This window comes from Schistocerca americana, chromosome 2, assembly GCF_021461395.2.
Source record: "Schistocerca americana isolate TAMUIC-IGC-003095 chromosome 2, iqSchAmer2.1, whole genome shotgun sequence".
NCBI lineage: Eukaryota > Metazoa > Arthropoda > Insecta > Orthoptera > Acrididae > Schistocerca > Schistocerca americana.
Window position 1 is genome coordinate 253210879 of NC_060120.1, and position 26953 is coordinate 253237831.

The 26953-nt window shown below is 38.2% G+C and overlaps 1 protein-coding gene across 1 annotated transcript in view; it reads right to left on the bottom strand.

Moving 5' to 3' along the window:
- Positions 1-912: 912 nt before the first annotated feature.
- The window catches only part of LOC124595126 (centrosomal protein of 162 kDa), a 241962-nt gene continuing 215921 nt past the window's right edge, over positions 913-26953 (bottom strand). The window contains exons 12-15 of the mRNA XM_047133724.1: positions 21888-22078; positions 15005-15156; positions 12683-12797; positions 913-5676 (exon numbers count right to left, since the gene is read on the bottom strand). Of these exons, the coding sequence (XP_046989680.1) occupies positions 5380-5676; positions 12683-12797; positions 15005-15156; positions 21888-22078 (755 nt within the window). The 3' untranslated portion in view covers positions 913-5379. The remainder of the gene's footprint in view (positions 5677-12682; positions 12798-15004; positions 15157-21887; positions 22079-26953) is intronic.

Consider the following 26953-nt stretch of genomic DNA (forward strand, 5'->3'; position numbering starts at 1 on the left):
GAGGGCAGGAGGGAATAAAGCTTAGATAAATTTCTACCTCCAAACTCCTGATGCTGAAATGGCATCATTAATCATACCACATGTACCATTCACAAACAAAAAATCAGTTGCAGTTGTGTGTTTCTTAGAATGTTGACTGTCAAACAACAATTTAATCACTGGGTGGCAACTGAGGATCAGACCATTTGGCTATTCCTTAAAATGACAGAAATAATTTAACTGTTAAAAAAGTAATTGCAATATTATTTTTAAATTTTGATAGTTGAGAACTTCTGTCTCATTTAATTGTGTGTTCCTCTTATGCGTTATGTTTGTTTTGTTCCCCTTTGCCTTATACATTGTTTGGCACTGTGTGTTGGCTGCAGTCTTTTGCTTTGTCATATGTGAATAGCTAACACACAAATATTCCAGTAACTCAGAGACAGTGCTTCAAAAAATCAGGAATCAAACTTTGACTGGCAAGATGGGTCGAGACCTTCTGAAACTTACAAAGAAATCTTCTGAGTGATAGTTACATTTGCATACAAGTTCTTCAGGATGGTGCAGCTTTAGTATCTATAAAATCAGATATTGACTTTTTACTGTGAATAGAGATCATACTGTTTGCATGATCATTTCTGCACACTTCTCAAAATTATTATAGAATTGAATAGTTTTTTCTTTCTACTACTGCCACTGATTCTTATGGGGCTTATATTTTAGACAGCAGCATCAGCAATAAGCTGTTCACAAAGGGAGTTGGTATCCGAGACAAAGACAAACTTAAATAAATCCCATTCCACTGTACTTCTTACAGAATGTTTCTATTATTTGGACAACACTTATCTTTTTTATAGTTGTATGTGTGGTGAAAAAACAAACCTATATATAGAGTTTTTTGTACGACAGAAGGTTCAATGTAATTCCCAAAAGTTACATTTCAATATTTTTATTTAAGACAAGTAATTAAGCAAAATATTACAAAATAGTCATTAAGGTAATGTGAGAACACAAAGACAAATGAACAAAAAAGAAAAAAAATTATAAGCTCCCCATTATAGCTTCAGCATGACCTTTACACTCTTTTTCATGAGTCACATTTCTGTCTGAATAAAACAAAAAGAACTAAGGACATGTATCAAATCATTTACCTTACGATATAAATATTGGCTTAAATGAAGGAGAAGATAGTGTTCGTGTTGAGGTTTTTCCCTAAAGTTTTCCACATCGTTGTATTATACAATGGTACCAGTAAGCATGTACAACAATGAACTGATGCTATCACTGACTATATTTATGAAATAATTATATACTTTTAAGCATACAAGTGACAAACACACATGAACATGTCATAAAATGTGACGTTGTAAACCAGAGAATTTGTATAAATCACTACTTTACTGCTCATTCAGTACTTCCCATATAACATGGCAGTACTGGCACAACAAATACACATAATCATGTAACACATAAGTATTTCCACAGTTGCAGGCCTTCTGTCTGCTGATTCTTCACTGAAAAGCTCTTGATTATTACCAATTTCTGAAAGCAAAATCAATATTAATTACAAAAAAAGCTGTGGATCAGATTCCACCAAATCTAATAAATGTGTGTGCTAGAGACAGGAAATTTGGAAGGCTTGCTTTTTTTCCATTTCAACACTACTGCTTTCTCACGTACCTAAATTTATCAAAAAATATTAAGAAATTTTAAGTGTCTTTTGAAACAGCATTCCTATATAATGGTATTTTGCTATATGATGCAGATGACTTTTTGAGATGGAGTTACATTACTCAGTGACCCAACACTTACCGAAATTTATACTCTCATAAATGACTGTAAAATTTTTTGTAACAAAATCACAATATATGAAAATATTCTTTCTTCCCAAGATTTATCAACTCCAATATTTAAGTGTGTGCATATTATAACAAATGGACGTTATTCTCTTTGGAAGGTACTTCCCCAAGTGCCACCACAATTCATATTTACCCTGTACTTCCCCTTCTTGTACATTGCACAAACTCAAAGATACCCTTCTGATGAAGGATTACCTGGGAAAGATTGGAAAGTAAGTTTTTTTCTTTCTTTCAGTATTGTCAACAAAGGTGGGAAAAGAATGGCACCTTGTACTACCCTATTAGATTTTAGCACAAGGGGTGAAGGTTCTAAGGGGATTTAATGTGAACAACAATATCCATATATCAGGGGAGTGGTACCCAACAAAAAATTAGCCAAGCCAACAATCTCAAACAGTGATTACACTTTTCACAATCTTGCACTTGTCAAACACATCTTAGCCACCTCATCTATAATTTCATACCTATTATTAGTAGATGGTTATAAGAAAGAAGTGGATTCACCAAACAAGCAGAATAAGCAATAGGACATTAGAGAAAAATGGTGAGAGTTACACATTATGGATTTACATGAAAATACTAAAAGTACATTTTCCATAATACATAAGTTACATTAATTTGTTTTTTAAGAAAAGAATTAGTTGAATTCACTTGAATAAGACTTTTTACATGAGATTCTTTGTAGTTGCACAAGTTACCACTTTCTATGAATTTATAGAATTACACAAACAGAGGCTGCATTCAGATTTGATTGTTAATGCATCATAATGACAATAAAAATAAACAAGCACATGAATTACAAGGAACATTAGCTCTGAAATCTTGTATACAGTATCTAACAAGAAAGACATAAGGTGTAGGTTTGTAGGAACAATGCAAAACAACCAATAAGTTACTTAACAGAAACGAATGTCCTGCGTAGGCTGTTTTTATTTTTGAAATTAACATTATATTTCATGATTTTTCGCTATTGGATCATTTTGCTCCCTTAGGCATTTTCAAGCTGCTTACACAGATGTGAATTCCGTCTGTTACATGATGAAATTGAACCCTTATGCAGGTCTTTGTTGTCATACCAGCATCAACACAATAAATCTGTTGGTTCCTATTAAAAAAATGCACGACATAATCAACATCTAAAAATCAAATGTCATTCATATCACCAAATTTGACTGTACAAAAGCATACAATTAAATTCGCTCACACACATGCCATTTAATTTTCATATGTTGACCATTTCACGTGCAGTTTTATTTCAAATGTAAACCAGTGGATTTGGTGTGGCTGATGCTTGTGACAAAGATCTGCACAAGGGTTGCATTTGATAATGTTACAGATGGGCTTCACATATGTGCAAGTAGCTTGAAAATGCCCAAGGGGGCAACACAGGTTAACAGCGAAAAAACATGAAATAATATATTTTTCCCCAAAAATAAAAACAGCGTATGCTGGACAATGACTTCCCTGAAGCAATTTACAATGCCTATGGGCCCACATACACAGAAGACTATTGAATCAATAAGTTATTTGCCAAAGTAACTAAGTCACATAAGGTGGAAGTTGAATAAGTTTAAGAGCAAAATTTTAGTTGTTGTCAATATGACAAAATAAATGTAATACAAACCTTCAATACTATTCATTTATATGCACATGAACAAGGACTAAAGAACTTCTTGTAATTTAGTCAAAGACATAAACTGCATGTTTTAACACAATACAATAGAACTCAAACATATGACACATCAAATATCTACTTTCTGATCTATTTATTTTATGGCAGTAACAGCTGTATATGGACACCCTAATCTTCTAATAATGCAAGTACTGCAGATCCTTAACACTGAACCCGCAGGGCTGCAGCACAGCAGTAGGTTACATATATTACTCTACAACTAGTCGAACTGACGGAGACTGAAGGACGGGAATGATGAACAATCATCAGAAAACTGTGAAGGCAGACACATGAGTCCCAAGGTGCATACTAATGTCACCTTCAGTAATTGTATAACCTTAGTTACACAAGTGACTGCTTTTACCTGCTGGAATAATTTTTTCTTTTCTCAGAAACAATTTCAATACTCATTAATGTACAATGAAGCCCATACAGTTCAACACAGCTGACAATTTGCAAACATTAATTACATATTCTCGTATACAGGCAGGAAGATGATGCTCTTTATAGAAACCTTCACTTTATGTTTTCCAAATACATGAAACTAGTTGCAGCAGTGCACATTTATATACCACAAATATATGGTAATGGACATAGAATTCCAATTAAACATTACCGTCTGCACATCATGGACGCAATCTAATGGCCTAACATCATTAGGCTGTCAGACATGGATCTAAAGTCAAAAGCTAGAGATGAAGCACAAATAATGCAGTGAGTGTTTCAAAGGCGCACATCAAACACAAATTGCTCTTAAGATATACTGGAAAAACGTCATCACTTCTTAGTCCAGTCCACAAATTAACACATGAACTGCAGAATCTGGCAATGAAACTTAACAAGACTTGAACATATCAAAATGCTGAATGCCTTTACATTTTCTTCATCACAATTAAGACTGGCTATTTTGTCCAAAAATTTTCAATGATTTGCAGGGTTTTTCACAGAACAAGGCACCACTGCAAACTATCTGCGGAACTTTGGTCATTGCATAAATATTTCAGCCACTAACAAAATAACTCTTTCAGAAAATGCCATTTAGGACACAACCAGTCTCTTCTGAGAAGAGCTCTGGGGTATCCCATGCAATTTTCTTGTCTTTACGTCACTACAATGCAAGAGGTGGCCTATATTTCGAAAGCACTCCCCATTTACCTTTGTTTCCTAATGAAATTCTAAATTCTTTAATTCACTTAAAGAAGTAGGGAAGGAGAGTGTAACGCAGATAAATATGTGACCAGCTTCCACCACATCAGTCATTGTGCACACTTCTTAGAAAAGAACTACTTTGAATATCAAGTTACAAAAAAGAAAAGGCACCTTTTTCAACTTCTTTGAGTTCTGCAGTTTACTGTAACTCTGTCAAGCCACCCACATTTTTACACACTGCTTTACACAATAGACATGTGTCCTCTTCATCTCTAGCACTCTGTTTTGAAAATATTCTAGCATTCTAAAACAATAATAGCACGGATACGTAGCGTTATTTAACAATGTTGGGTTTCCTACATGTTACAACACTACAAAAAATAATAAATACATCTCTATCTCTTAGTTCCATTTTCACTCACAGCAGCAATAACCCCAGAGTAGCAACAAGTTTTACACTTGCATATTCTTGTCTTTCCCAAAGCAAATTTCTGGCCCTGAGTTGTGACACAAGATTTTACAAACACTACAACTAAAGACGAGGCCCTCACTGCTCTACAATCAATACCACGGTACAAATAGTGTGTAAAGCAGCACACAAAGTAGCTGTATCTGGACTGTGAGTAGTGTGCAACTGGATGCGGTCATCTTAAAGCACAACAAAAGCTTCAGTCAGCATGTCACCTGCACACCCACAAAAAGTAGCAACGTAGGAAGAGACTACGATTTGCTAACAAAATTGGGTGCATCACCATGCTGCTGGTAGAACTGGCGCAGAGCAGCTAGGATGTGGTCCATCTCAGCACGGTATTCGGCGAGCTGGCGGTTCTTCTCCAGCAGACGGCGCCGCAAGGCATCCGCATCCTCATCACCGTGCAGCCCCGCCAACCTGCGCCTCTGGTCTGCGTTCCTCTCCAGCAAACTGGCCACCACTGTCTGCAAGCGCTGCTCACGTGCCTCGTGCCGCTGCTCCAGTGTCAGCAGTTGTGACTGGAGGGATGCAAGCTTCATATGGTCCTGCACAAGAGAAAGTCATTGTACAAGATTCTTGGAACACATTCCACCTGCACACTGTAACTGTGTTTTTGCTTTTGTGCTAGTGCAGCAAAACATATCCGTAAATGTTTGTAACACAGTGTTTGCATAACAGAATCATTTTGAAAATATTCTAATGTGAAATTAATTAATAATACTATCCCATACAAATGAATGAGCAAATATGAATAAAACACTCATAACAAGTCATGGAAGTTTGACAATAGAAAATTCAGTTTGAGAAATAAGTAACTTTTACGAGCACAGCCCATCAAACATTTTCATGGTGAGATACTGCTAATGGACAGGGAGGCACACAAACAAGAAAAAAATATCTAATTTTTACAAACACTTTCTTTTTCTATTTTCTGACTACAGTACTGATTTTCTGATTCTCTCTCTCTCTCTCTCTCTCTGTTCATGTTCAATATTTTTGTCACTTAGGGACTGTGCATTATTAACATAGTAATTTCCTTCCCACATTTGTCATAAATTTTTGAACCGCCGACTATTTGTGGGTACAATTCAGGCATCCATGATGTAACAATTCTGATCTTTCTGCTGCCTCTAACTAAGTGATTTCTTTTCTGTAACGGATTTAACACTGTATTCTAACTGTGTGTTTCCCTCTTGAGGGGCAATGTGTCAATTTCCATATTGAGGGGGAAAAACACTCAAACATAGTTAATTTTTAAGTAGAAAATCACCTGTAAAGAATTATCCAGTACATTTTACATTTTCATGATTGACTTTTAAATCACTTTGTAGCTTCCAATAACACCTTGTTTTACTGAAGTGCTAAATATCTGGTGCAAACAATATATAATCTTTAGTACCAGTGCACAAGAAAGTAACCAGAACATATCCACTCAGGGAGGGCTGTACTCACTCTATGACAGTGAGTACTTCTGTAACAATTACACAGTTGAATTACTAAAAAGAGAGCTTCAGTTTTCATTTCTTTTACTAATAAAGAAATTATCATCTCAAATTATATTTTGGTCTACGATTTACAATACTAGCTACTCATGGAATTTTTTTTTAAATATGTACTTTTTGAAAAAAATTAATAATTTTTAAATTTCATTTTGGAAAGATTTTTTTATATTAACCTACATATTACTGTATACTACACGAAAGGGCATGAAAAATGCTGTAAAATGGTATGCACCCCAGGTCTGCACCTCAATCAGAAAAGCTTCTACAGAAATTCTAAAAAACTGTCAGTCCCTGTTTTTGGGTCCATTTATGATAACTTTACAGCTCTATAATTCAGAAACGAGTTGATATATCTCAGTAAAACTTCATATTTTTCTATGTCCATATCAACAGCACTCCACCAAATTTCAAGAAAATTTGAGATGGTGAGGCTGATGTGATTTGATACTGAGTAACCCTAGCCTGGTCCAAGAAATCAGTTAACAACACGAAGTATGACTTTTATGTGTGAGATTATGCCTCTGGAATATGTTCTAATAAGAAGGGCCCCCCCCCCCCCCCCCACAGGTGTGATCAACGCTGTGAGACCATCTATAACTCTGGAGCAGATTACAATTGCAAGCATCAAGTTCTGCAGTCACTGACCCTAGTAAGCCATCAGTTGTGAGCAACTGACGAAAAACCTTTCTTGGAATTTCATGTGATGCTCTAGAGCAGAATTTCCAAACCGTTTCATCCAATCCAGAACAATGGTATCTGTAGCAAGCGCTCCACAAAATCTATTAATAACGTGGCAGGTTTTTTCTAACATTTTGAAGGTAACTATTTTTTTTAACTTTGTTACTACTTCTGTGTTAATATTTATGATTTAAAACTGAAGTAATAACTCAATAAAAAAAGTTTTTCCCATTTTTTAAAATTTTATTAACCTCTGAAATAAGTACTGTGTTCCACCAAAGAAACAGGGTTCTCAAAGTGTTCTGCCCGAGGAAAAATTTGAGAACCCCTGCTCTAGAGCCCCATAAATGAAATCCAATCACAAAGTACTATAAATGATATCTGTTCACAGAGGTGTACTGCGTTGTAGTGGTTAAGGTAGGTCCATAATGTCCAGAAGATTAGGGGTTCAAATCTCATCAATAGCTACAATTCTTTTTTTTTTTTTAAATCTTCACAAAAATCACTTTAATCTGTATTTTTATTCAATTAATTGATTTAAATGTAACCTTTTTTAATTTCTAATCCTTTGTCACATAAAATATTTAATTTTATTTTATTTTGTCTTACAATTATTCTTTTTTCATTTGGAATTGTTGTGCATTTAATTTAAATTTTTTTATGTATTAACTTAGATTTAATTTGTTGTGTTTTATCATCTTATAATTTTGTCCATGTTACAGCATTCATTATTTACATTCCACATTTTCTTGAATTTTGTTTTATTTGTATGCATGCCCTTCTTTCGTGTAAATCTTCACCTGCATTGTTCTGACCATAGTGCAACAAGAATTTATGTTTTACATGTTTGTAGGGAAATTGCCGTCCAAAAAAGTAGATCTTGTAATGAAAAACACATTTTTGACAAAATTTCACAGCCAATATAAATAGGTTAAAACATAATATGTTTTTTAACTGACAGGTTAGCAAATTTAAACATTTAACTATAATGGTACATAAATGAAATCAATTAAAATGACATGCACAAAGATTCCACATGAAAAAAGAAATATTGGAAGACAAAATAAGAATAAATGAAGTAGTTAATGTGTTGGTTAAAATGATATAACAAAGAATTAGAAGCTAAAAAAAAACAAAATTACACTTAAGTGAATAAAAATACTTATGAAAGTAATTTTTTTTAAAACAAAAACAATCGCAGCACCTGACAATATTTGAGCCAACAACCTTCTGAACGTCAGGAAAATACCTCAACCACTACACCTCTCTGTGATTGGTACCATTTTAAAAGGCTCCGGAGAATGGATGGAGAACTAGCAGCATTTGGGTCGGATCCTGCCTGCAACTGGTTTCAAGCCCAGTCTGAGGAAGAATTTAGGGGGTGGGGAGGGGGGAGGGACAGGGAGGGGGGAGAGAGAGAGAGAGAGAGGGAGGGAGGGAGGGAGGGAGGGAGGGAGGGAGGGAGAGAGAGAGAGAGAGAGAGAGAGAGAGAGAGAGAGAGAGAGAGAGGGAGGGAGGGAGGATGCTCATATTACATGCCACAAAAGATGCATTTTTTCATATTTCTGTTGACATTCGGCTTGTCTCAGGTTAGCAGCTCATGACATAGACAAGTGAAAGTTTTGCTTACTTCGCTCATGTGCTATGTCATTCTGCCACCACTGTATTTGAACAACAATCAGAAACATATGTCCAGTCTTAACATGAAATCATGGCTGTTACGCTCATGTGTATACTGAGGGTGGGGAAAACAGTTTACTGCCTTCAAGGGATGCAGAGAGACAAATTTTGACCTCTGAATCAGTGCTGGTAACACACACGTACTTTTACTGCTTACTGCCTGCATCTGTGCTACACACTGATACATCACAAATGTTGACAGTAGGCAACGATGGCACAATAATAACAAATTTGAACAGTGTCAGCTGGGAGCATAACTTGATGAACAAACTGGTTGTGTTGTCACACCTAACATTCTACACTAGTTGTCTTTTTTAATTTCGTGCAAGTGTTTCTGTGCACCTTTGCTAAGTTTATTTGCGAAATGTCTTATATTAAAAGGAGGAAAGTATATTCTCAATGTTGCCAAATCCAGGAGAAATGGAGAGACAATTATTTCTTTACCATGTACAAACATCAATTTATATGCTTGCTATGCAGTGAATCACTATCTTTTGTGAAGTAATTTAATATAAAATGGCACTTTTCTACGAAACACACTGCTTACAGGACAACTGTGGAAAGACAAAATTAAAATATTAATTTCCAATTTGGACAAGCAACAGCAAATGTTTGCCAAACTGAGGACACAGTGCAACAATTTGGTTAAAGCTAGTTTTATAGTGAGCAGAAAAATTGCCAGATTTATTTATTTATTTATCGTATCCAAGACATCACCATTTTACAAAAATAAATTATATTACAATGCAAGAGAAGCAGTTATAATACAACAATACATGGTTATAAGGTAAATTAACTACAATAATATAGAAAAGTATGTAACATATAATGATAAGCGCTAAGGATGCGAAACAGAGCGATACTCATATCCGACGTGAAGCCCAACACACTGCAGCTTGAATAGCCTTGTCATTTGCTTCAAATAGGTCTTGAGTCGAACACGAATTGTTTAGTTTCCTGCAGACCAGTAGGTGTTGTGGGTCTTGCTGTTCTTCACACTCGTAGGGCTCGTCTGCACTGATGTAGCCCCATTTTACCAAGTTTGCTCTGCATCTTGATAAGCCTGTTTGTAGTCTATTCAGGGCTTTCCAGGTCGTATATGGGAGTTCAGAGCCAGCTGTGGGTTCTTCCCTGGGGCTATTCCCTGGTCTTCCTGGGTCCACATTTTACCACAGTTCTTCTCGTCGTGCTCTAGGCGATAAAAGAGTTGCTTCAGTTGTTCGTAGGAAACTCTTCCTTGATTTAAGTCGGCGAGGTTGAAGAATGTATCCGAACATTGGATGCCTGGGATCTGTCTCCTGTTTATGTTTCTCGATTTCTGCGGCAGTCCTCCTCCTGATGTCTGGCGGGGCTATGCCCATGAGGTGGTACAGCTGCTTTGTGGGAGTTGGGTGGAGGCATCCTGTCATGATGCGTCCAGTCTCATTCAATGCTATATTTACTTGTTCAGCGTGGGTGGAATTTTGCCAAACGGGTGCCGAGTACTCCGCAGTGGAGAAACATAAAGCTAAAGCTGACGTGCGGAGAACTGTAGGTTGCGCTCCCCATCTGCTATTTGTTAGCTTGCGGATGATGTTGTTCCTGGCACTCACTTTCATCTTTGTGGCCAAACAGTGTTCCTTCTAGGTGAGAGCACGGTCAAGTTTAATCCCAAGATATTTTGGTGTGTCGCAGTGAGATAGATGTTGTCACTTCCAGCTTATGTTGAGTTTCCTCCTTGCTTCCTTATTACGTAGGTGAAAAGCACAGACCCGGGTTTTTGCTGGGTTTGGCTTGAGGTGGTTATTATCATAATAGTCACCCAGCTTTTCAATCGCTAAAGTTAATTTACTTTCTACCTCTTCAAAGGTTTTTCCCTGGGTGGCAACGACTGTATCGTCTGCATAGATGAAGGAGCGAGCGTCCATGCTGATCGGTTGGTCATTGGTATAAGTATTATACAGCAATGGGGCGAGGACGCTACCTTGAGGTAGGCAGTTTTTCTGGGTCCGCCATCGGCTCTTTTTCGACTGCAGCGTGACAAAATACCGTCTATTCTGCAACAGGCACTGGATGAATTGCACCAGTCGGTAGTCTTTTGTGGTGTTATGTATTTTTTATATTAACTTACTGTGGTTTATGGTGTCATAAGCTGCTGTAAGGTCGATACAGGCTGCACCTGTAATTTGTTTCCGCTCATATCCATCTTCTATGTACTGTGTAAGGTTGAGGATTTGTCCACAGCATGACCTTCCTGGGCGGAATCCTGCTTGCTCTTTAATTATATTCTTGTCTACATGTTCTGAGATGCAGTTAAGGATCATTCTTTCTAAGACTTTATAGGGCTGACAAAGCAGGGAGATAGGCCGAAAATTTTTAGGGTCTGTGGGTTTTTTTTCCAGGTTTTGGTATAGCTACTATATTTGCCTTCCGCCATGTCTTGGGGATTTTCATTTCAAGAACACATTTGTTCATCATGTCTAGTAACCACCATCTGGTAACAGGTCCGAACATTTTTATTTGTTCTGGGCGTAGATCATCTAGGCCAGCAGCTTTATTAATTTTCATTTCAAGACACCACAAAAAGGCTTTTATTAAAGCCAGCGCTAAATATAATTGCCAAATTGATAAAGCCTTTTACTGAAGGTGAATTTCTAAAGGAGTGCCTCTTGGACATCGCAGCTGTACTAAGTCCTGATTTCTTTTTTAAGAGTTTATCAAGATGAACAGTTATCCACCAAATTAATATGATGGCTGATTGCATTAAAACACGTTTGTATGATCACCAATCTAATGACTGACAGAGAGCGAGGATTGTTGTACTGTGAATACACGAAATGTTTTGAAGTTGAAGGTAATTTATAATGAATTGGCAGCAACCAGTTGACTTTATGGGGGCGTATTTTCCATGATAACATTTCAAAATGTCTGTCATCCCATGTCCACATATTTACATTTATTTATGTGTCATGAACACTGTTTATTTACAAATGCAGAATTTTGCAATGGAAGTTTTTAAGACAGCTATTGTAAAGCTTCATAAGTAAAGAAACAATGCTCACAATGTGCAAATAAGTATAAATATCTGGAGATGGGTGAACACAATGCGAATGTACTCTCAAAGACACATGCTTTGAGGCATAATTTGTTGGCATGTTGTTTCAGGAAAGGGGGTGCCATTCCAAAATAATATGTTAGTGACCAATCAAACTTTCTTCATGAGATATCAGTTCCTCAATGAGACAGTTGTAACACAAATAAGACCCAGGTGATATACAATACAACAAATGAGCAAGCTCAGAGGGGAAACATCCACCTCCTCTTCATTTTAGACAATACTTTGTTCTTTGTAGCACTTAAGTATCTATGCCATTCAATTTATTGTTTAAATTCAGCCAATGGTATTTTATCACTTACAAAAGGAAATTTGATCAGCACAGCACAGATGTAGGTTGATGATCACACTAATTGCGATAGTCTTTACCATTTTATGGACACTGAGTAACATCAGATTAACAATTTTTGTTACCAGCAGTTTTTCACATGTGACAAGATTATTATTTCCAACTATTATAGCAATATTACAATATGTGAACTGGAATTATACACTGTATCATTAAAAAAATCTGAGGGAATACGCTCAGCAAACAAACAATTATTTTATAGTCCACACTCACAACAAAAGTAATAAGTGTCAAATCATAAGACTTACCGGGTCATTGTCAGTCTGGAGAACAGATATTTTCTTACGTAGTTCCACAACACTGTTCTCCAAATGGTCCCGTTCAGTCTTCAGAACTACTATCTGCTCCTGACACAGATCAAGCCTGGAAATGTAGAAAGAGTGTGAATATTATCAATAAAGTCTCCACACCTGACACTGTTATATATGCACAACACTGTCTGTCTGAGGCTGGGCAGGTGAAGTTACGAAAATAGAGTAATTCTACTTTATGAACCTGTCTCGTATTTAGCACTACATTTCTGAAGGTAGATACACACTAAAAAATACACGAGACAAAATAAAAAGACATTGACATTCACTTCAGAAGCAAATAAATGAAGCTGGCTGCAGTATAACGCAGATGATACAGTTTTATGATTGTAGTACACCACACTGAATATTTCTAACAATTCAAAGCTGTGTGTCAGAGTGGTACTCAAAAGCATGTACCCGGCTCTCACAGGCTTCTTATTTCTAATGTTTCCCAATACAACTGATTGGTGGTGTGTTTCAGGGTTCCAGGTAAAGTTTTTTAATGCGGTATTATGAGGGCTAACATAGTAGCCTCTTTCAGGTGCCGCAAGCTGTGGTCTTAATTGAAGTCACTGCCTGGCCTCTAACCAGACTGGCTGGAGTCACTGAAAAATTATGTGCAAAAATGGAACTGTCAACTGAACTGGAAACATGTAAAACATGCCATCACATGCTCTACATACTGAATAATGTCTATAACTGCACACTGAGTTCCAATTTGGTAATTTTTCTCCCAGAAGTGTACAGGAAGACAGGTGGGCTAACTCCAGGAGGCACAACTGCCAGAACCGCCAAAAGAAACCGACAGAAAAGCTAATACCAACCCCATAATTTTTGGAACAACAGATATGTCTTCTACATCTACATCTACATGATAACTCTGCAATTCACATTTAAGTGCTTGGCAGAGGGTTCATTGAACCACAATCATACTATCTCCCTACCATTCCACTCCCGAACAGCGCACGGGAAAAACGAACACCTAAACCTTTCTGTTTGAGCTCTGATTTCTCTTATTTTATTTTGATGATCATTCCCACCTATGTAGGTTGGGCTCAACAAAATACTTTCGCATTCGGAAGAGAAAGTTGGTGACTGAAATTTCGTAAATAGATCTCACCACGACGAAAAACATCTTTGCTTTAATGACTTCCATCCCAACTTGCGTATCATATCTGCCACACTCTCTCCCCTATTACGTGATAATACAAAACGAGCTGCCCTTTTTTGCACCCTTTCGATGTCCTCCATCAACCCCACCTGGTAAGGATCCCACACCGCGCAGCAATATTCTAACAGAGGACGAACGAGTGTAGTGTAAGCTGTCTCTTTAGTGGACTTGTTGCATCTTCTAAGTGTCCTGACAATGAAACGCAACCTTTGGCTCGCCATCCCCACAATATTGTCTACTCGTAATTTTTACACCCAGGTACTTAGTTGAATTGACAGCCTTCAGGTTAGAATGAGGATTTGGTTGGAAAGTGGACAGGAGAGCCATCTTACAATACAAAGCTCAGGCTAAGAGGAATTTACCACCTTAAGTTCAAACTCTATCAACCAATTCCTCTTTCCTCTCTGAAGAAATAGCTTGTTGTTCTGAAAGCTAGGACTGCTGTTTTTTTTTTTTTTTTTTGCACTGGTAGTACTGGGTGCTGCTTCTCTACTTGGATACAGCAGAAAATTTATTATCAGACATTTTATCACTAGTGTCTACGGCTGTAGTTTTTTAAAGGTACGGTTTTCTTTTTACCAGTAATATGTCACCTTCTCTCAAAATATTTTCATTTTCCATTTAAGTCCAACATATTTGAAGTTATAACTGCATTTTCAAGGAATTTACTGATACAGTAGTTGTCACATTCAGTGAAGTTCACCACTTAGTAGTAGTTGAACTACACAGATGTTACTTTTACAAGAAAAAGCTTCTCAGAAGATATTAAAAAGTGGACAAACTATAATTAGTAGTGACATTCATTCAGCAATAAAATGTTTGTCTTCTGCATTGGTGGAAAACTTTTGTCACAGTTGTACTTATACTTCAAATGGTCTAATATATTTATGAAACTGCATGACTCCAATACAAGTTCAACTCCCAGCCACTTATTCAATTTAACTCGTCATGAAGAATTCACTACTGGATGTACTTCAAAATTTAATATGTCAACAAGGAGATGAGGGCAATGAAGGAATTTTCATATGTTACATAATAATATGGACTCCTAATTTTCACTCAACCGTGCACCCTCTGTTTCTAGCCAGCATTTGCCACACACTCACTCCTTGAGCTTCTCCTGCAGGTGCTCTATGACTAGCTGCTGCGTGGCCAGCTGGCCCTGGAGTTCCGCCACCTGGGCATCCGTGCCATAGCGGGCACCCTCGTCCCGTGCTTTGCGCAGCTCCTCCGTGTGGTGCTCTTGAAGCACACTCAGCTGGAACATCAGAGTAAGATAGAATGAAGAAGTGGACAAGAACCATTGTTCATAACACAACTGTGAAAGCAATAATTTTCAATTTTATAAAAGCATCAGAGCTAAGAAGACTTCAATTTCAATGCAACTGAAATGTGGACTTGTGTGACACAATTGTACTACTAAGTGCTTGGGTCTCTCTCTCTCTCTCTCTCTCTCTCTCTCTCTCTCTCTCAGCCCCCCCCCCCCCCCCCCCCGTGGTCATGCTTGTGTGAGTTACATTTGCATGTGCGTGTGCATTTGTGTGTGTGTGTGTGTGTGTGTGTGTGTGTGTGTGTTTTATCCAATTTTGAAGAAGACCTTTTAGTCAAAAGCTAACTTGTTTTGATAGGCTTTTTGTTGCGTCTATCTGTGACTCAACATCTCCACTATACGAAGTCTATTCAAAAAGTAAAGTGACTTTCCAAACTGCACAGTCATCATACATTCAATTATTGATTTTTTTTTTTTTTGGTTACGTTTGTAAAGATGTCCTGAACGTATGTTTCAAGTGTAGAGCATACTTTGTTTTTGACTGATGGAAAGGTTAGACCTGTTTTAGTGCACTCGGCGATTTTCGATAATTATAAAAAATGCAGCAAAGAATTTGCATCAAATTTTGTGTGAAAAACGGAATCAAGTGCTCTAAAATACTTGAAATGTTGACAGTGGCATACAGTGAGTTTGCTGTAAGTAAAAAAAAAGTGGTACAAGCTCTTCCAAGACGGCCGAGAAGATGCCAATGACGAACCTTGTTCTGCACGCCCCAGCACATCAATAACAGATGATAACGTCGAACCTGTGAAGAAAATAGTTTTTGAAAATTATCGAATTGGCATAAGAGAAGTTGCTGAGGATGTTGGCATACCTGACAGCTTGCGTCATGCAATTATTTTTTGACGTTTTGGACATGAGACGTGTGTCAGCGAAGTTTGTTCCAAAACTTCTCAATTTTGGTCAGAAGAATCATCGCATGAGCGTCACTCAGCAGCTCTTGAATGATGTCAATGATGATCCTGGTTTGCTTAAAAGGGTCATAACTGGTGATGAAACATGGATTTGCTGTTATGATGTCGAAACCAAAGCCCAATTGTCCCAATGGAAGCATCCCGGAGTACCAAGACCAAAAAAAGCATGCCAAGTTCGATCAAATGTCAAAGTTTTGCTCACTGTGTTTTTCACTTGTCATGGCATAGTGCACACGAATTTTTGCCTCAAGCTCGTATGGTCAATACGGAGTATTACCTTGACGTTATGCGCTATTTGCGAGAAGCAATATGCAAAAGAGATTTGGAATTGTGAAAAAACAATTCATGGCTTTTGCATCATGACAATGCATCTGCTGATTCATTGTTGCTTGTGATAGATTTTTGGACCAAAGACAACACGACAATCATGCATCAGCCACCATATTCACCAGATTTGGCCCCCTGTGACTTTTTCCTGTGCCCAAAACTGAAGAGACCTATGAAAGGACGAAGAATTTTAAGGATTGAGGAGAAAAAACTGCATCGCTGGAAATAATCAAGGCTGTACCAAAAAGTGCTTATGACAAGTGCTTCGAGGATTGGAAGAAGCGTTGTCACAAGTGTATTGTATCTGAGGGGAATTACTTTGAAGGGAACAACATGAATATTGATAAATAAATAAATATTTTTTCATAAAAATTAAAGTCACTTTACTTTTTGGGCACACCTCGAATGGTGAGTAGCATTCTATACTTTACATAATATTGTCATTATTCCATCCTGGATTTTCTATTGTGAGGTACTGGAACTGAATATTTTTCAGTATAATCACCAAGGCAACCGAGATATTTGTCTTAAAAGTAAACCAGTTTTCCAACACTGTCAACAACAAAATGCCAGATGTCATCCTGTCAAGCCAGCTCATTGAAGTTCATCATTTGTTACCCACAGTGCGAGCTGTCAGTTTCCTCAAACTTACTCTTTAGACTTTCCCACCGGATATGTTCAATATACAGCTCTCAGGTCTGCCACTGGATTGCACTTTGTAAATCCCTCAATATTTCCTCTAGGCAAATGCTCAACATCATCAAATGGTAGCTTGCTACTTGCCAGTGATAGCAAACAGCTACCACCTGAAGGGCTGAGCAGTTGCTTCGAGGAATTCTGAGGGATTTACAAAGCATGGTCCAGTGACAGACACGAGAGCCATATATTGAAATTTCCTCAATGATTTTCCCAGTATTTTGTGTTCCTACTGTAATTAACAGTGATGGCTGAAGACAGATTTTTTACAATATCAACTATTTGCACCATTGTTAACACAGCGCTGTTTTTAAAGCTGGTGTTTTACAACAGAATGACATTTAATGGCACAAAAATGAATGATTTGATTTTTCAGACTAGTTCTCATCAGTGTTTTTCCTCAAATATCTGTAATGTTCTATTTTGCCTAATAATGTAGATTAATATTTTGTGTTCATTATTTGTGTGAAAGTTCTCACAGTATAAGATTTAACAGCACATCCGTCTCGCAATGGAAACTTAGGACCCACATATGCTGTTTTAAAAAATCTTATCCCCCTTTTTTAACAGTGTGGTTTCAGTTCTCTGAGACTGCAGGCGTGTGTGCAAGTTGCGCGTGCGTGCGTGTGTGTGTGTGTGTGTGTGTGTGTGTGTGTGTGTGTGTGTAGTAGCTACTTTCCTTCTCTGGTATTGTTACATTCCATCCTGGATTTTCCATTCTTTGATTTCTTACAAGAGTGACAGTCCATTAAGGCATGCAGGATGTTTTCTATGAAGTTTGGGAGGTAGGAGAGATGCACTGGCAGAACTTAGGCTGTGAGGACAGGCTTTTGAGTTTTGCCTGTGGACAGCTAAGTAAGTAAAATCGTTACCTGCAAAAACCAAGTTAACAGTTTTGAGGCCCTGTTTAGCACACACTTTTAATCTGACAGGAAGAGTTTCAAAACACACTCCTGCACAGTCAGTCAGTCATTTTGGAATGTTTTTAATGATGTCAATGGCAGTGTATTAAACAAGAAAAAGAAATAGGTTGGCTAGTTTCTGTTCCTTGTTTAAAATTAAAATAAAATTAGAGCACACACACACACACACACACACACACACACACACACACACACACACACACACACACACAAGAGCGAGAGTAGGGCCTCGAAATTTCCTTTTAGGTACAAGAATTTCGTGATCTCTGAACCACAAATAAAACTTTTCACAATCATTTACACAATAATGAGAACACAAAATGAAGAATAATATTGTACAGGGCAGAGTTCAAGAGCCTACTTACAAGTTACTGAAAATAAAACAACTGCAACACTAATGGAAGACAAAATTAAATAAAATAACTAATGATTTTGAACCCAACAACTAAAAGAAGACAGGAGTAAAACTACAGGGAAAAAGTAAAAAATGTAATTAAAATGTAGCTGCATTTCAAATTACAAGAAAAGTTTTTAAAGTGATATTTTGTATGCCCATTTGACTGACCAGCCAGTAATTAATTTAGTGTGATATTCTGCATAACAATACGTACTCATGTTAATAAGGACTGCAAAACATGAAGAATTACCAGTACTTCACAACGACTGACTTCTGCTGTAGTATGCAACTAGCAGATGGTGTGGTACGACTTCGTAAACCAAATCGGCCAAGTGTGCATATGGAAGCTGAAAAACCATACTATCCAATGAAAATGTTTTGAAAGCAACACAGAACCAGCAGTATTAATACCAGCTCTGCACAGTTTGCTGTCTGACAGCACCTAATGCAGTCAAAAACAACTTCATCAGGCAAACTGCCTTATCTCATGTGCCAGCCACTGTCACACTCTCTGCCTCCTAACACCATGCACCAGCATTACTCAGCCGATGCTGGAATACTGGTTAATCTCCATGGTTTGTGTCCCTTTTACCTCATATCAATAAACTGAATACAGCACTAGACTAATTCGGAACCGCACTATCAAACAGGGACAGAAAATTCCAGATTAAAAAACATTTTGCTTTTAAAGATAAACACATGGCATTTTCCATCGACAATGCACATCACATAAAACAACTTATCAGGAATATTTGTTTGGGCTGACTACATATATGTTGAAACAGCAGGGATAATGTGCTCGGTGAGTCTTGGAAGAGACATTTATACAAAAACCCAGAATGAAAATGACAGCAATGGGGAACATAACAATGTTTTTCATTTAACCCTGGATTGAAAATCATCTTTGTAAGGAAGTGAACACCAGTTCCAGAATTGCAAGTCCTATTCTAATTTGAGTCAATAGTAAGTAGAGGCTCTCATTCTAACCTACACAGTTATTCTGTTTCATTCAATTGAAGAAGACATGTGCCATTTAATTTTTAAGCCATTGGCATGATGTAATAATTTCTGTGAAATGTTTAATTGACACAATTTAAAACATCTTCACAGTTTTGGTTTTTCCGTTTCATGATATTACGAGAATTGCTCAATAAATAATGTCCACTATTTTCTTTCTCAGAACACATTTATTCTTAATAGCTAGAATGTGGCAACAATGTCAGTCATTACTTTTACATGTACACGGCTACTATAATGATGCATTCATTTTCGTTTAGAAAGTTCTCTATTTTCCTAAGTATTGCATGTACAAAAATGATGCAGGAATAGAACAGTAAACTCACCAATTTTGCATTTTGCCCAGAAGTTGGCGTTATGAGTGCAGTGTCTTGACAAGAGAAACATAGATATCGCCTCCTACCTGACATTCAATGACAAATAACCTTCCACTCATCTAGTACGGTTGAATTGCAGCAATGCAAATGTGAAGCACTCAAAATCCTCATGAAACTGTAGAACATATATGAGATTTGCTGAAGGTTAATGTTTTCTGTACAAGGTCATGTCCAAAGCTGTATGGGCCATTTTTCTTCTGTGAGAAGACTGTGATGGGTGCCTCTTACCTTGATATGTTGCAGTTATGGTAGTTTCCACAACTGACTGCTAATTCTGAGAATTTCGTCTTCCAACAAAATGGTACACGCACTCACTGGAGCACTGATGTTCATCGCTACCTAAACGAATATCTTCCACTTTGCTGGATTGGGCACAAATATCTTACACTTTGCTTGATTGGGTCTAGTGGTGAAGATGATATAGCTCTGTTCCTCTGGCTGCCCATGTCGCCTGACCTAATATCTTGTGACTTTTTTCCTTTTGGGGGTACATTAAGGACAGTATTTACGTACCCCTACTGCCAAGAATATCAAAACAGCTCACAGAATACTGTTGTGATGGCCACTAGCAGGATTTTGATACACAAGATATAAAACGAACTTGATTACCCCTTGGACATGTGACCAGAGGGGTACTTGTGCAAAATTTGTAAAGTGCAAAATGAAAACTTTTTGAGTTTACAGTTCTATTCCTGCATTGATCACACTTGTACATGTAATACAATGGAAAATATAGAGCTCTGAAAATGAATGAATCATTTATAGCAGGCTTATACTATTTTTCTGCATACTCTACATCACATTTTATGACCTTAGCCAGCACTGAAGAGCACATATTCCCTGTTGGCATAAGCTCTTGTCCTGTGCTCACAGCCATGTTTCCATTGCACGAATTATACTCTCATCAGTTTCAAAGTGTGTTCCACACACAGAACCTGTAAGAGGCCCAAGCACATGGTAGTCTGAGGGTGTCAGGTCTGGCCTACAGGGTGGATGAGACAGTGAAGACTCATCCAATTTGGTCATGTGTTCCCAGAACACTGTGTGAATATGCACTGTCACGTTGGAGCAAGATTCTTTATAGTTTCTGGCCTCAGAATTAAAGGCTGACCCTTTTGGCAGCACATCCCTTAGAATGACACCACTAATAGCCCAAAATAATGTCATTGTGACTTTCCAGCAGATGGAGTTGTCTTTAATTTCTTCTTTATTGGTGACTGTGGGTGATGTCACTCCACTGAATGCCATTTGTCTCTGGCTCTAGGTGATGCATCTGGATTTTCTCACCTGTAATGTTTTGTGGCATCAAATGATCCTACAGTTCAGATGAAACTGCTTTTCTTTTATCTTGTGTAACCTATTATAAGCACAGCTTTTAATATCCAATAGCAAACGTATTTCCAAATATTACTGATAGTTGTAGAGCCAATTGTTGAGTTACAACACACCAGTCTGCAAGAATAATGGCATCCACATGATTCAATGTGACGAAGGAACTACGACAAGACATCCCAAAAGCGTCATGTCAAGGCTCTCAGTTTCTGCACTTCTTGACACTTTAACTCCTTTTACCCACTGCCGAACAGTACTCGTACAAACTGCATCATTATCATACACTGCACACAAAACATTTCTGTATGTTCACCACACTTTCTTTTTGTACAACCAAGAACTCAATTACAGCATGTTTCTTGTAACTGTCTCTCATGTAGACAAAATTTTGTTAGTGAACTAAGGCTCTGCCAGCTTTCTGAATCGATCACAATTTTGCAAACATGCAGAAGAAACATTTGTTGAACAACCCTCATTTATTGTCCAGTGACTGCCAATTAAACATAGCTTCCACTCCTTACTCTCAGTTTGCCATGTCACACCCGAAAGAGTAAGCTCCTCATCCTTATTTGATAATTTTTACACATTTCAGTTTCTTATTGTGAAAAGAAAAACAGAAATTTTGACTCATCTAGTCACAAGAATGATAACACATGGTTTACGCTAAAATACTAACATCCTGCAAGCGCTTCACTTTCAGCTGCTCGAAGTCTGCCTTGAGAGCAGCGAACTCCTGGTGCAGCGCCCTGTTCTCCTCCTCCAGCCTGCGCATTGCATCCAGCTGGTCGCCTGAGCCGCCGCGCTGCCTCAAGCTGCTGCTGGACGAACTGCTAGCTGCGCAGTTTTGACTGTCCCCTCTTTGTTCCCCTAATGAGGCAACACGGTTAGGTTGTTGTTATGGTTAATAAGAACATTCAGATGTGTATAAATGTTATATTTACAGAAACCAGAAACATTAGTATGAGTTAAAGGAACATACAAATCTGATAGTCAATTCTGAGTTTCTCAATTTAAGTTTTTCCAACTGAGGATGCTAAATCCTTGTGGCATGGTTGCATGTGAACTGGAAGTAGCTAATCTGATGCCTGGAGACAACAAAAACTTATACCCAGAGGTGATGATAGGTCGTCACCAAACTGTGCCCCAGTGTACTAACTTTAATTGTATACAGTATACAGCTGATGTGTTCTGTGGACCGTGGTGATGTACAGCCAATGGTGACACAATGCATCTGATAGATTACACCACATGAACTCATACACTTCTTCATGCTCGACTTGTACATCCAACAAATCTACTTTGGAGGAGGGAAATAACCATCCAGTAACCACAGTTAATCCACATTCAGTGTTCAAAGAAACAATTTTCACCAAGTTTGTTCTGACTGTTTCTTTCTTTCTCCCTCAAAAATTTACTGATATTTAGCACAAGAAGTAAAGGAATACGATGCAGTAATGTATGCTCATATAAAATGACAAAAGCTAACTACATTCATGAGTCAGGGAATCAGATACAGCCAATGTGTGGAAGAGGCAGCACTCTCGAAGTCACATAAAGTGGAATGATTCATAGTGTCACAGTTGGGATCTCATCTCATCTCGTGGCAGATAAGCAGAGGCCAGGAATGATGAGCAATATTAGCATATCTGTTCACAATTGTTTTGTGAGAGTGAATACCTCAATTTTGGAGAACTTGTTGCCAGTCTGGCCATGTGCAGGGGGGCAACAATGTGTTAATCACAGTGGTCGCTCTTGATTATTGTGAGTTGTAACAGTGGATTTGTAGGCCGTAACTTAGCAAATCAGTCACCAGTCGAATGCCAGATAACCACAGCTGATGAGCACCCATACTATCCAGAACCATTTCCTTGCCCCGGAGTATAAAAGCCACAGCTCCACATGGTATCCTGGGTCACCACACTTCACAGAACAAGAGGCAAGCACTGGTGCAGGAACAGCAACAGTGGAGCCTCTAAATATGTCAAAAGGTTGCTGGGACTTAAAGAGTCACAATAAATATTTGATAGTCATTACTTACTGGTATTTATGCAAGGTATACAGTAATTCCAACAACACAAAATAATGTCACAATAAATAATAATATTTAACTGTGAGTTATCAATAAAACTTAATTCTCTAGAACATCGGTCAACAAGTCCCAAAAACTGGAATTAATTTTCAGAAATATTGATAAACACCTTACAGTACATCAAACATTAATGACTTTATAGAAACTTGCTATCATATTTTTACAAGCTTGCAAAATATACTTCACATTCTGCAGGGCCTTCTTTGATCAGTAGAAATATGTATATGTTGATGGAGATTTATGTCAATGTAAGGAAATATTTTTGAAGTGATATTCATAATCGTGACACAATATACCAACAAAGATTTTGTTAAGTTTTATTATCCTCTTCAGCAATATAGAAAGTAACAACTCATCAATGATGATGCCATATAATCTCAAATAATACAAGGATGTCAAAGGAATTGGCCCAGTAGCTTTCAAAGGAACCATCCTAGCGTAAAGCCATTGGCACACGGACTGTGCTATCGAATATTAACATTGAGGGTGCCAAGTTCAATGTGTTGCTGAACGCTCAGGAACGATGCGACTTGTGCATATGGTACGTGGGCCCCAACGTGGTATGCGCGAGTGCAATGCCCTCCAGCGGTAGTTGAGGGATGTTTCTAGTTCATAAATCACACTGTGTACTCAACGCGCGCGCGCGCGCGTAAAATTCCCACAGTAGCTCTATTAAAACACACATTTCCTCCATCGTCCATGAAAAGGAAAGTACCATGTCCAATCAATAAGGAAACAGGCTTATAAAAGTTCCATTACAAACAGTGCGGTACAAATTTAGAATACTTCTCCGCAAAAGATAAACATTATTTCATCATTCCCACATTTTTGTAAAACCTCAAGGTCTTACTTGATCACTGTTCCTACCCTGTAGCAGAATCTTTGCATCATGTGAATTACAAAGTGTAAAAGAAAAAGGAGCAAACAACCTTTATACAGGTAATGCAAGCTGTCCTGTAGATGAAGTCAATTGAACAAAGTCACCCCTCAAAAAAGGTGAACCTATGTTTATATAACATCAAATATTATAGTATATATTAAACTAATAATAAAGTATCAGAACCTAATAAAAACGCGAATGTTAGGAAAAAAAAATTTGGAAGTGTCAAGACGCGAACCACCGCCCCAACAAACAATTCTGTACAGGACAGTGACGCTACTCATTACGCTAAACCAACAACACACACCTTGCTTCTAATCGCAAGACCCTTGCTGAAAACCTTAATTGTAGATATGTTACTAAATGAAATTTAATTATAAGAAATTGGGTGGATCTTTAGTGTGTTGCTGCCTTCAAATACCCTACTCTCATAATAGGCAAGTTACAATAATTCTTTTGCCACAAATATGATGTTTCTCATTATTTTATTGGAACAAATCACACAGTTAACAGCAGTTTTTCCAGTGATTCTCAATTTGCTGGTGCTCAGAAATGGCAAATATACATATAGGCTTGAAATGAATGGCAATATGGCGCCTCACAACTCTGTACTGAAGGGAGATGGCGTGCGTGTGACGTAGGTGGCGTTGTGCCATCTCATTGGTCAACGCTCAGACGCACGCTCACAAGAGAACCTCCCCATCGCACCCACCTCAGATTTAGTTATAAGTTGGCACAGTGGATAGGCCTTGATAAACTGAACACAGATCAATTGAGAAAACAGGAAGAAGTTGTGTGGAACTGTGAAAAAATAAGCAAAATATACAAACTGAGTAGTCCACAGGTCACATAGGCAACATAATGGACAAAGTGAGCTCAGGAGTGTCGTGGTCCCGTGGTAGCGTGAGCAGCTGCTGAACGAGAGGTCCTTGGTTAAAGTCTTCCCTCGAGTGAAAATTTTATTTTCTTTATTTTTGCATAGTTATTATCTGTCCGTTCGTTCATTGACGTCTTTGTTCACTGTAATAAGTTTCGTGTCTGTGTTTTGTGACCGCATCGCAAAACCGTGCGATTAGTAGACGAAAGGACGTGCCTCTCCAATGGGAACCGAAAACATTTGATCGCAAGGTCATAGGTCAACCGATTCCTCCACAGGAAAACACATCTGATATATTCTATACGACACTGGTGACGGCATGTGTGTCACGTGACAGGAATATGTTGTCGACCCACCTAACTTGTACACTTGGCGAAGGGGTAAAGAGATTCTTCTACCTTGCCCGATTTAGGTTTTCTTGTGGATGTGATAATCACTCCCAAAAAAGTGATGAAAACATAAGAGTTTGTCACATAAACTGGAAATAAAAAATTAAACTTTTCATTCAATGGAAGATTTAAACCAAGGACCTTTCGTTCCGCAGCTGCTCACGTTACCACGGCGCTCCTGCGATCCCAGTGTCCTTGACGTTGCCTATCTTCCCATGAACTACTCAGTTTGTATATTTTGCTTATTTTTTCACAGTTCCACACAACTTCTTCTTGTTTTCTCAGCTGATCTGTTTTCAGTTTTTCAAGGCCTATCCACTGTGCCAACTTATAACTAAATCTGGGGGGGGGGGGGGGGGGGGGCGATGGGGAGGTTCCCTTGTCAGAATATCTGACGTGCCAGATATCGCTCTGCACGTTTGGAAAGACTCCCGAATGTGCTATTCCGTGCTATGACATCAGAAACTTGGCATGCTCAACATTCAACGTTCGGATGCACGGTCCATGTGCCAACGGCTTAAGGAAGGTTTCCGTATACAATTTATATAGATGTAAAGCATGTGGGCTGAACTATGATGAAGTTGTGCCTCCCGAGAACTTTCTTGGTGTGTGCTGATTAAACTGTTTAAGTTATACTAGAATTTGGAGTTAATATGCAATTACCAAACTCTACACTGTGGCCGTAAACAAAATTGCCACTATACCAAAAAAGTTGGCTGTGGATGCTTAGTGCTAGCAGTGCAGAGCTGGGGCAGTCCCTTCTATAACCTAAATCTGGATCAACAGGCAGGAATTTGAAGTCTGGTACACCTGAGAAATGCAGAGGTAGTGACTGACTTTTATTTCAAATTCTGTTTACTTTTTTTTTAACAAATAACAAGAAGGGATTGTGGTAATGGAAACTCCTTGTTGGTATCAGATGTGTGAAAGCAGTCGTATCACATACTAACTCTACTGTAGTTTCTGCACAGACTTGTACTTGGACACAACCACCAACCAGCTGTGCACCTGAATCAATGGCTATCACCAAAATGTGGCCCAGAACAGAGTTAACCACCTGCCTGTATCCATATCTGAGTGATTACTCTGAAATTTGCCCGCATCTCATGGTCGTGCGGTAGCGTTCTCGCTTCCCACGCCCGGGTGTCCGGGTTCGATTCCCGGCGGGGTCAGGGATTTTCTCTGCCTCGTGATGGCTGGGTGTTGTGTGCTGTCCTTAGGTTAGTTAGATTTAAGTAGTTCTAAGTTCTAGGGGACTTATGACCACAGCAGTTGAGTCCCATAGTGCTCAGAGCCATTTGAACCATACTCTGAAATTTACACCTCAGTGTATGGCAGAGGGTTCACAGGACCACCTTCAGACTACTTCCATCATACCACTCTTTAACATTATGTGTATTCAGCCAATGAAACACAGTCTCTGGTTTGCCCCCACAACATTTTCCATGTGGTGGTTCCAATTTCAATAGTTTGTAATTGCAATCCCTAGGTATTTAGCTGAGTCGAC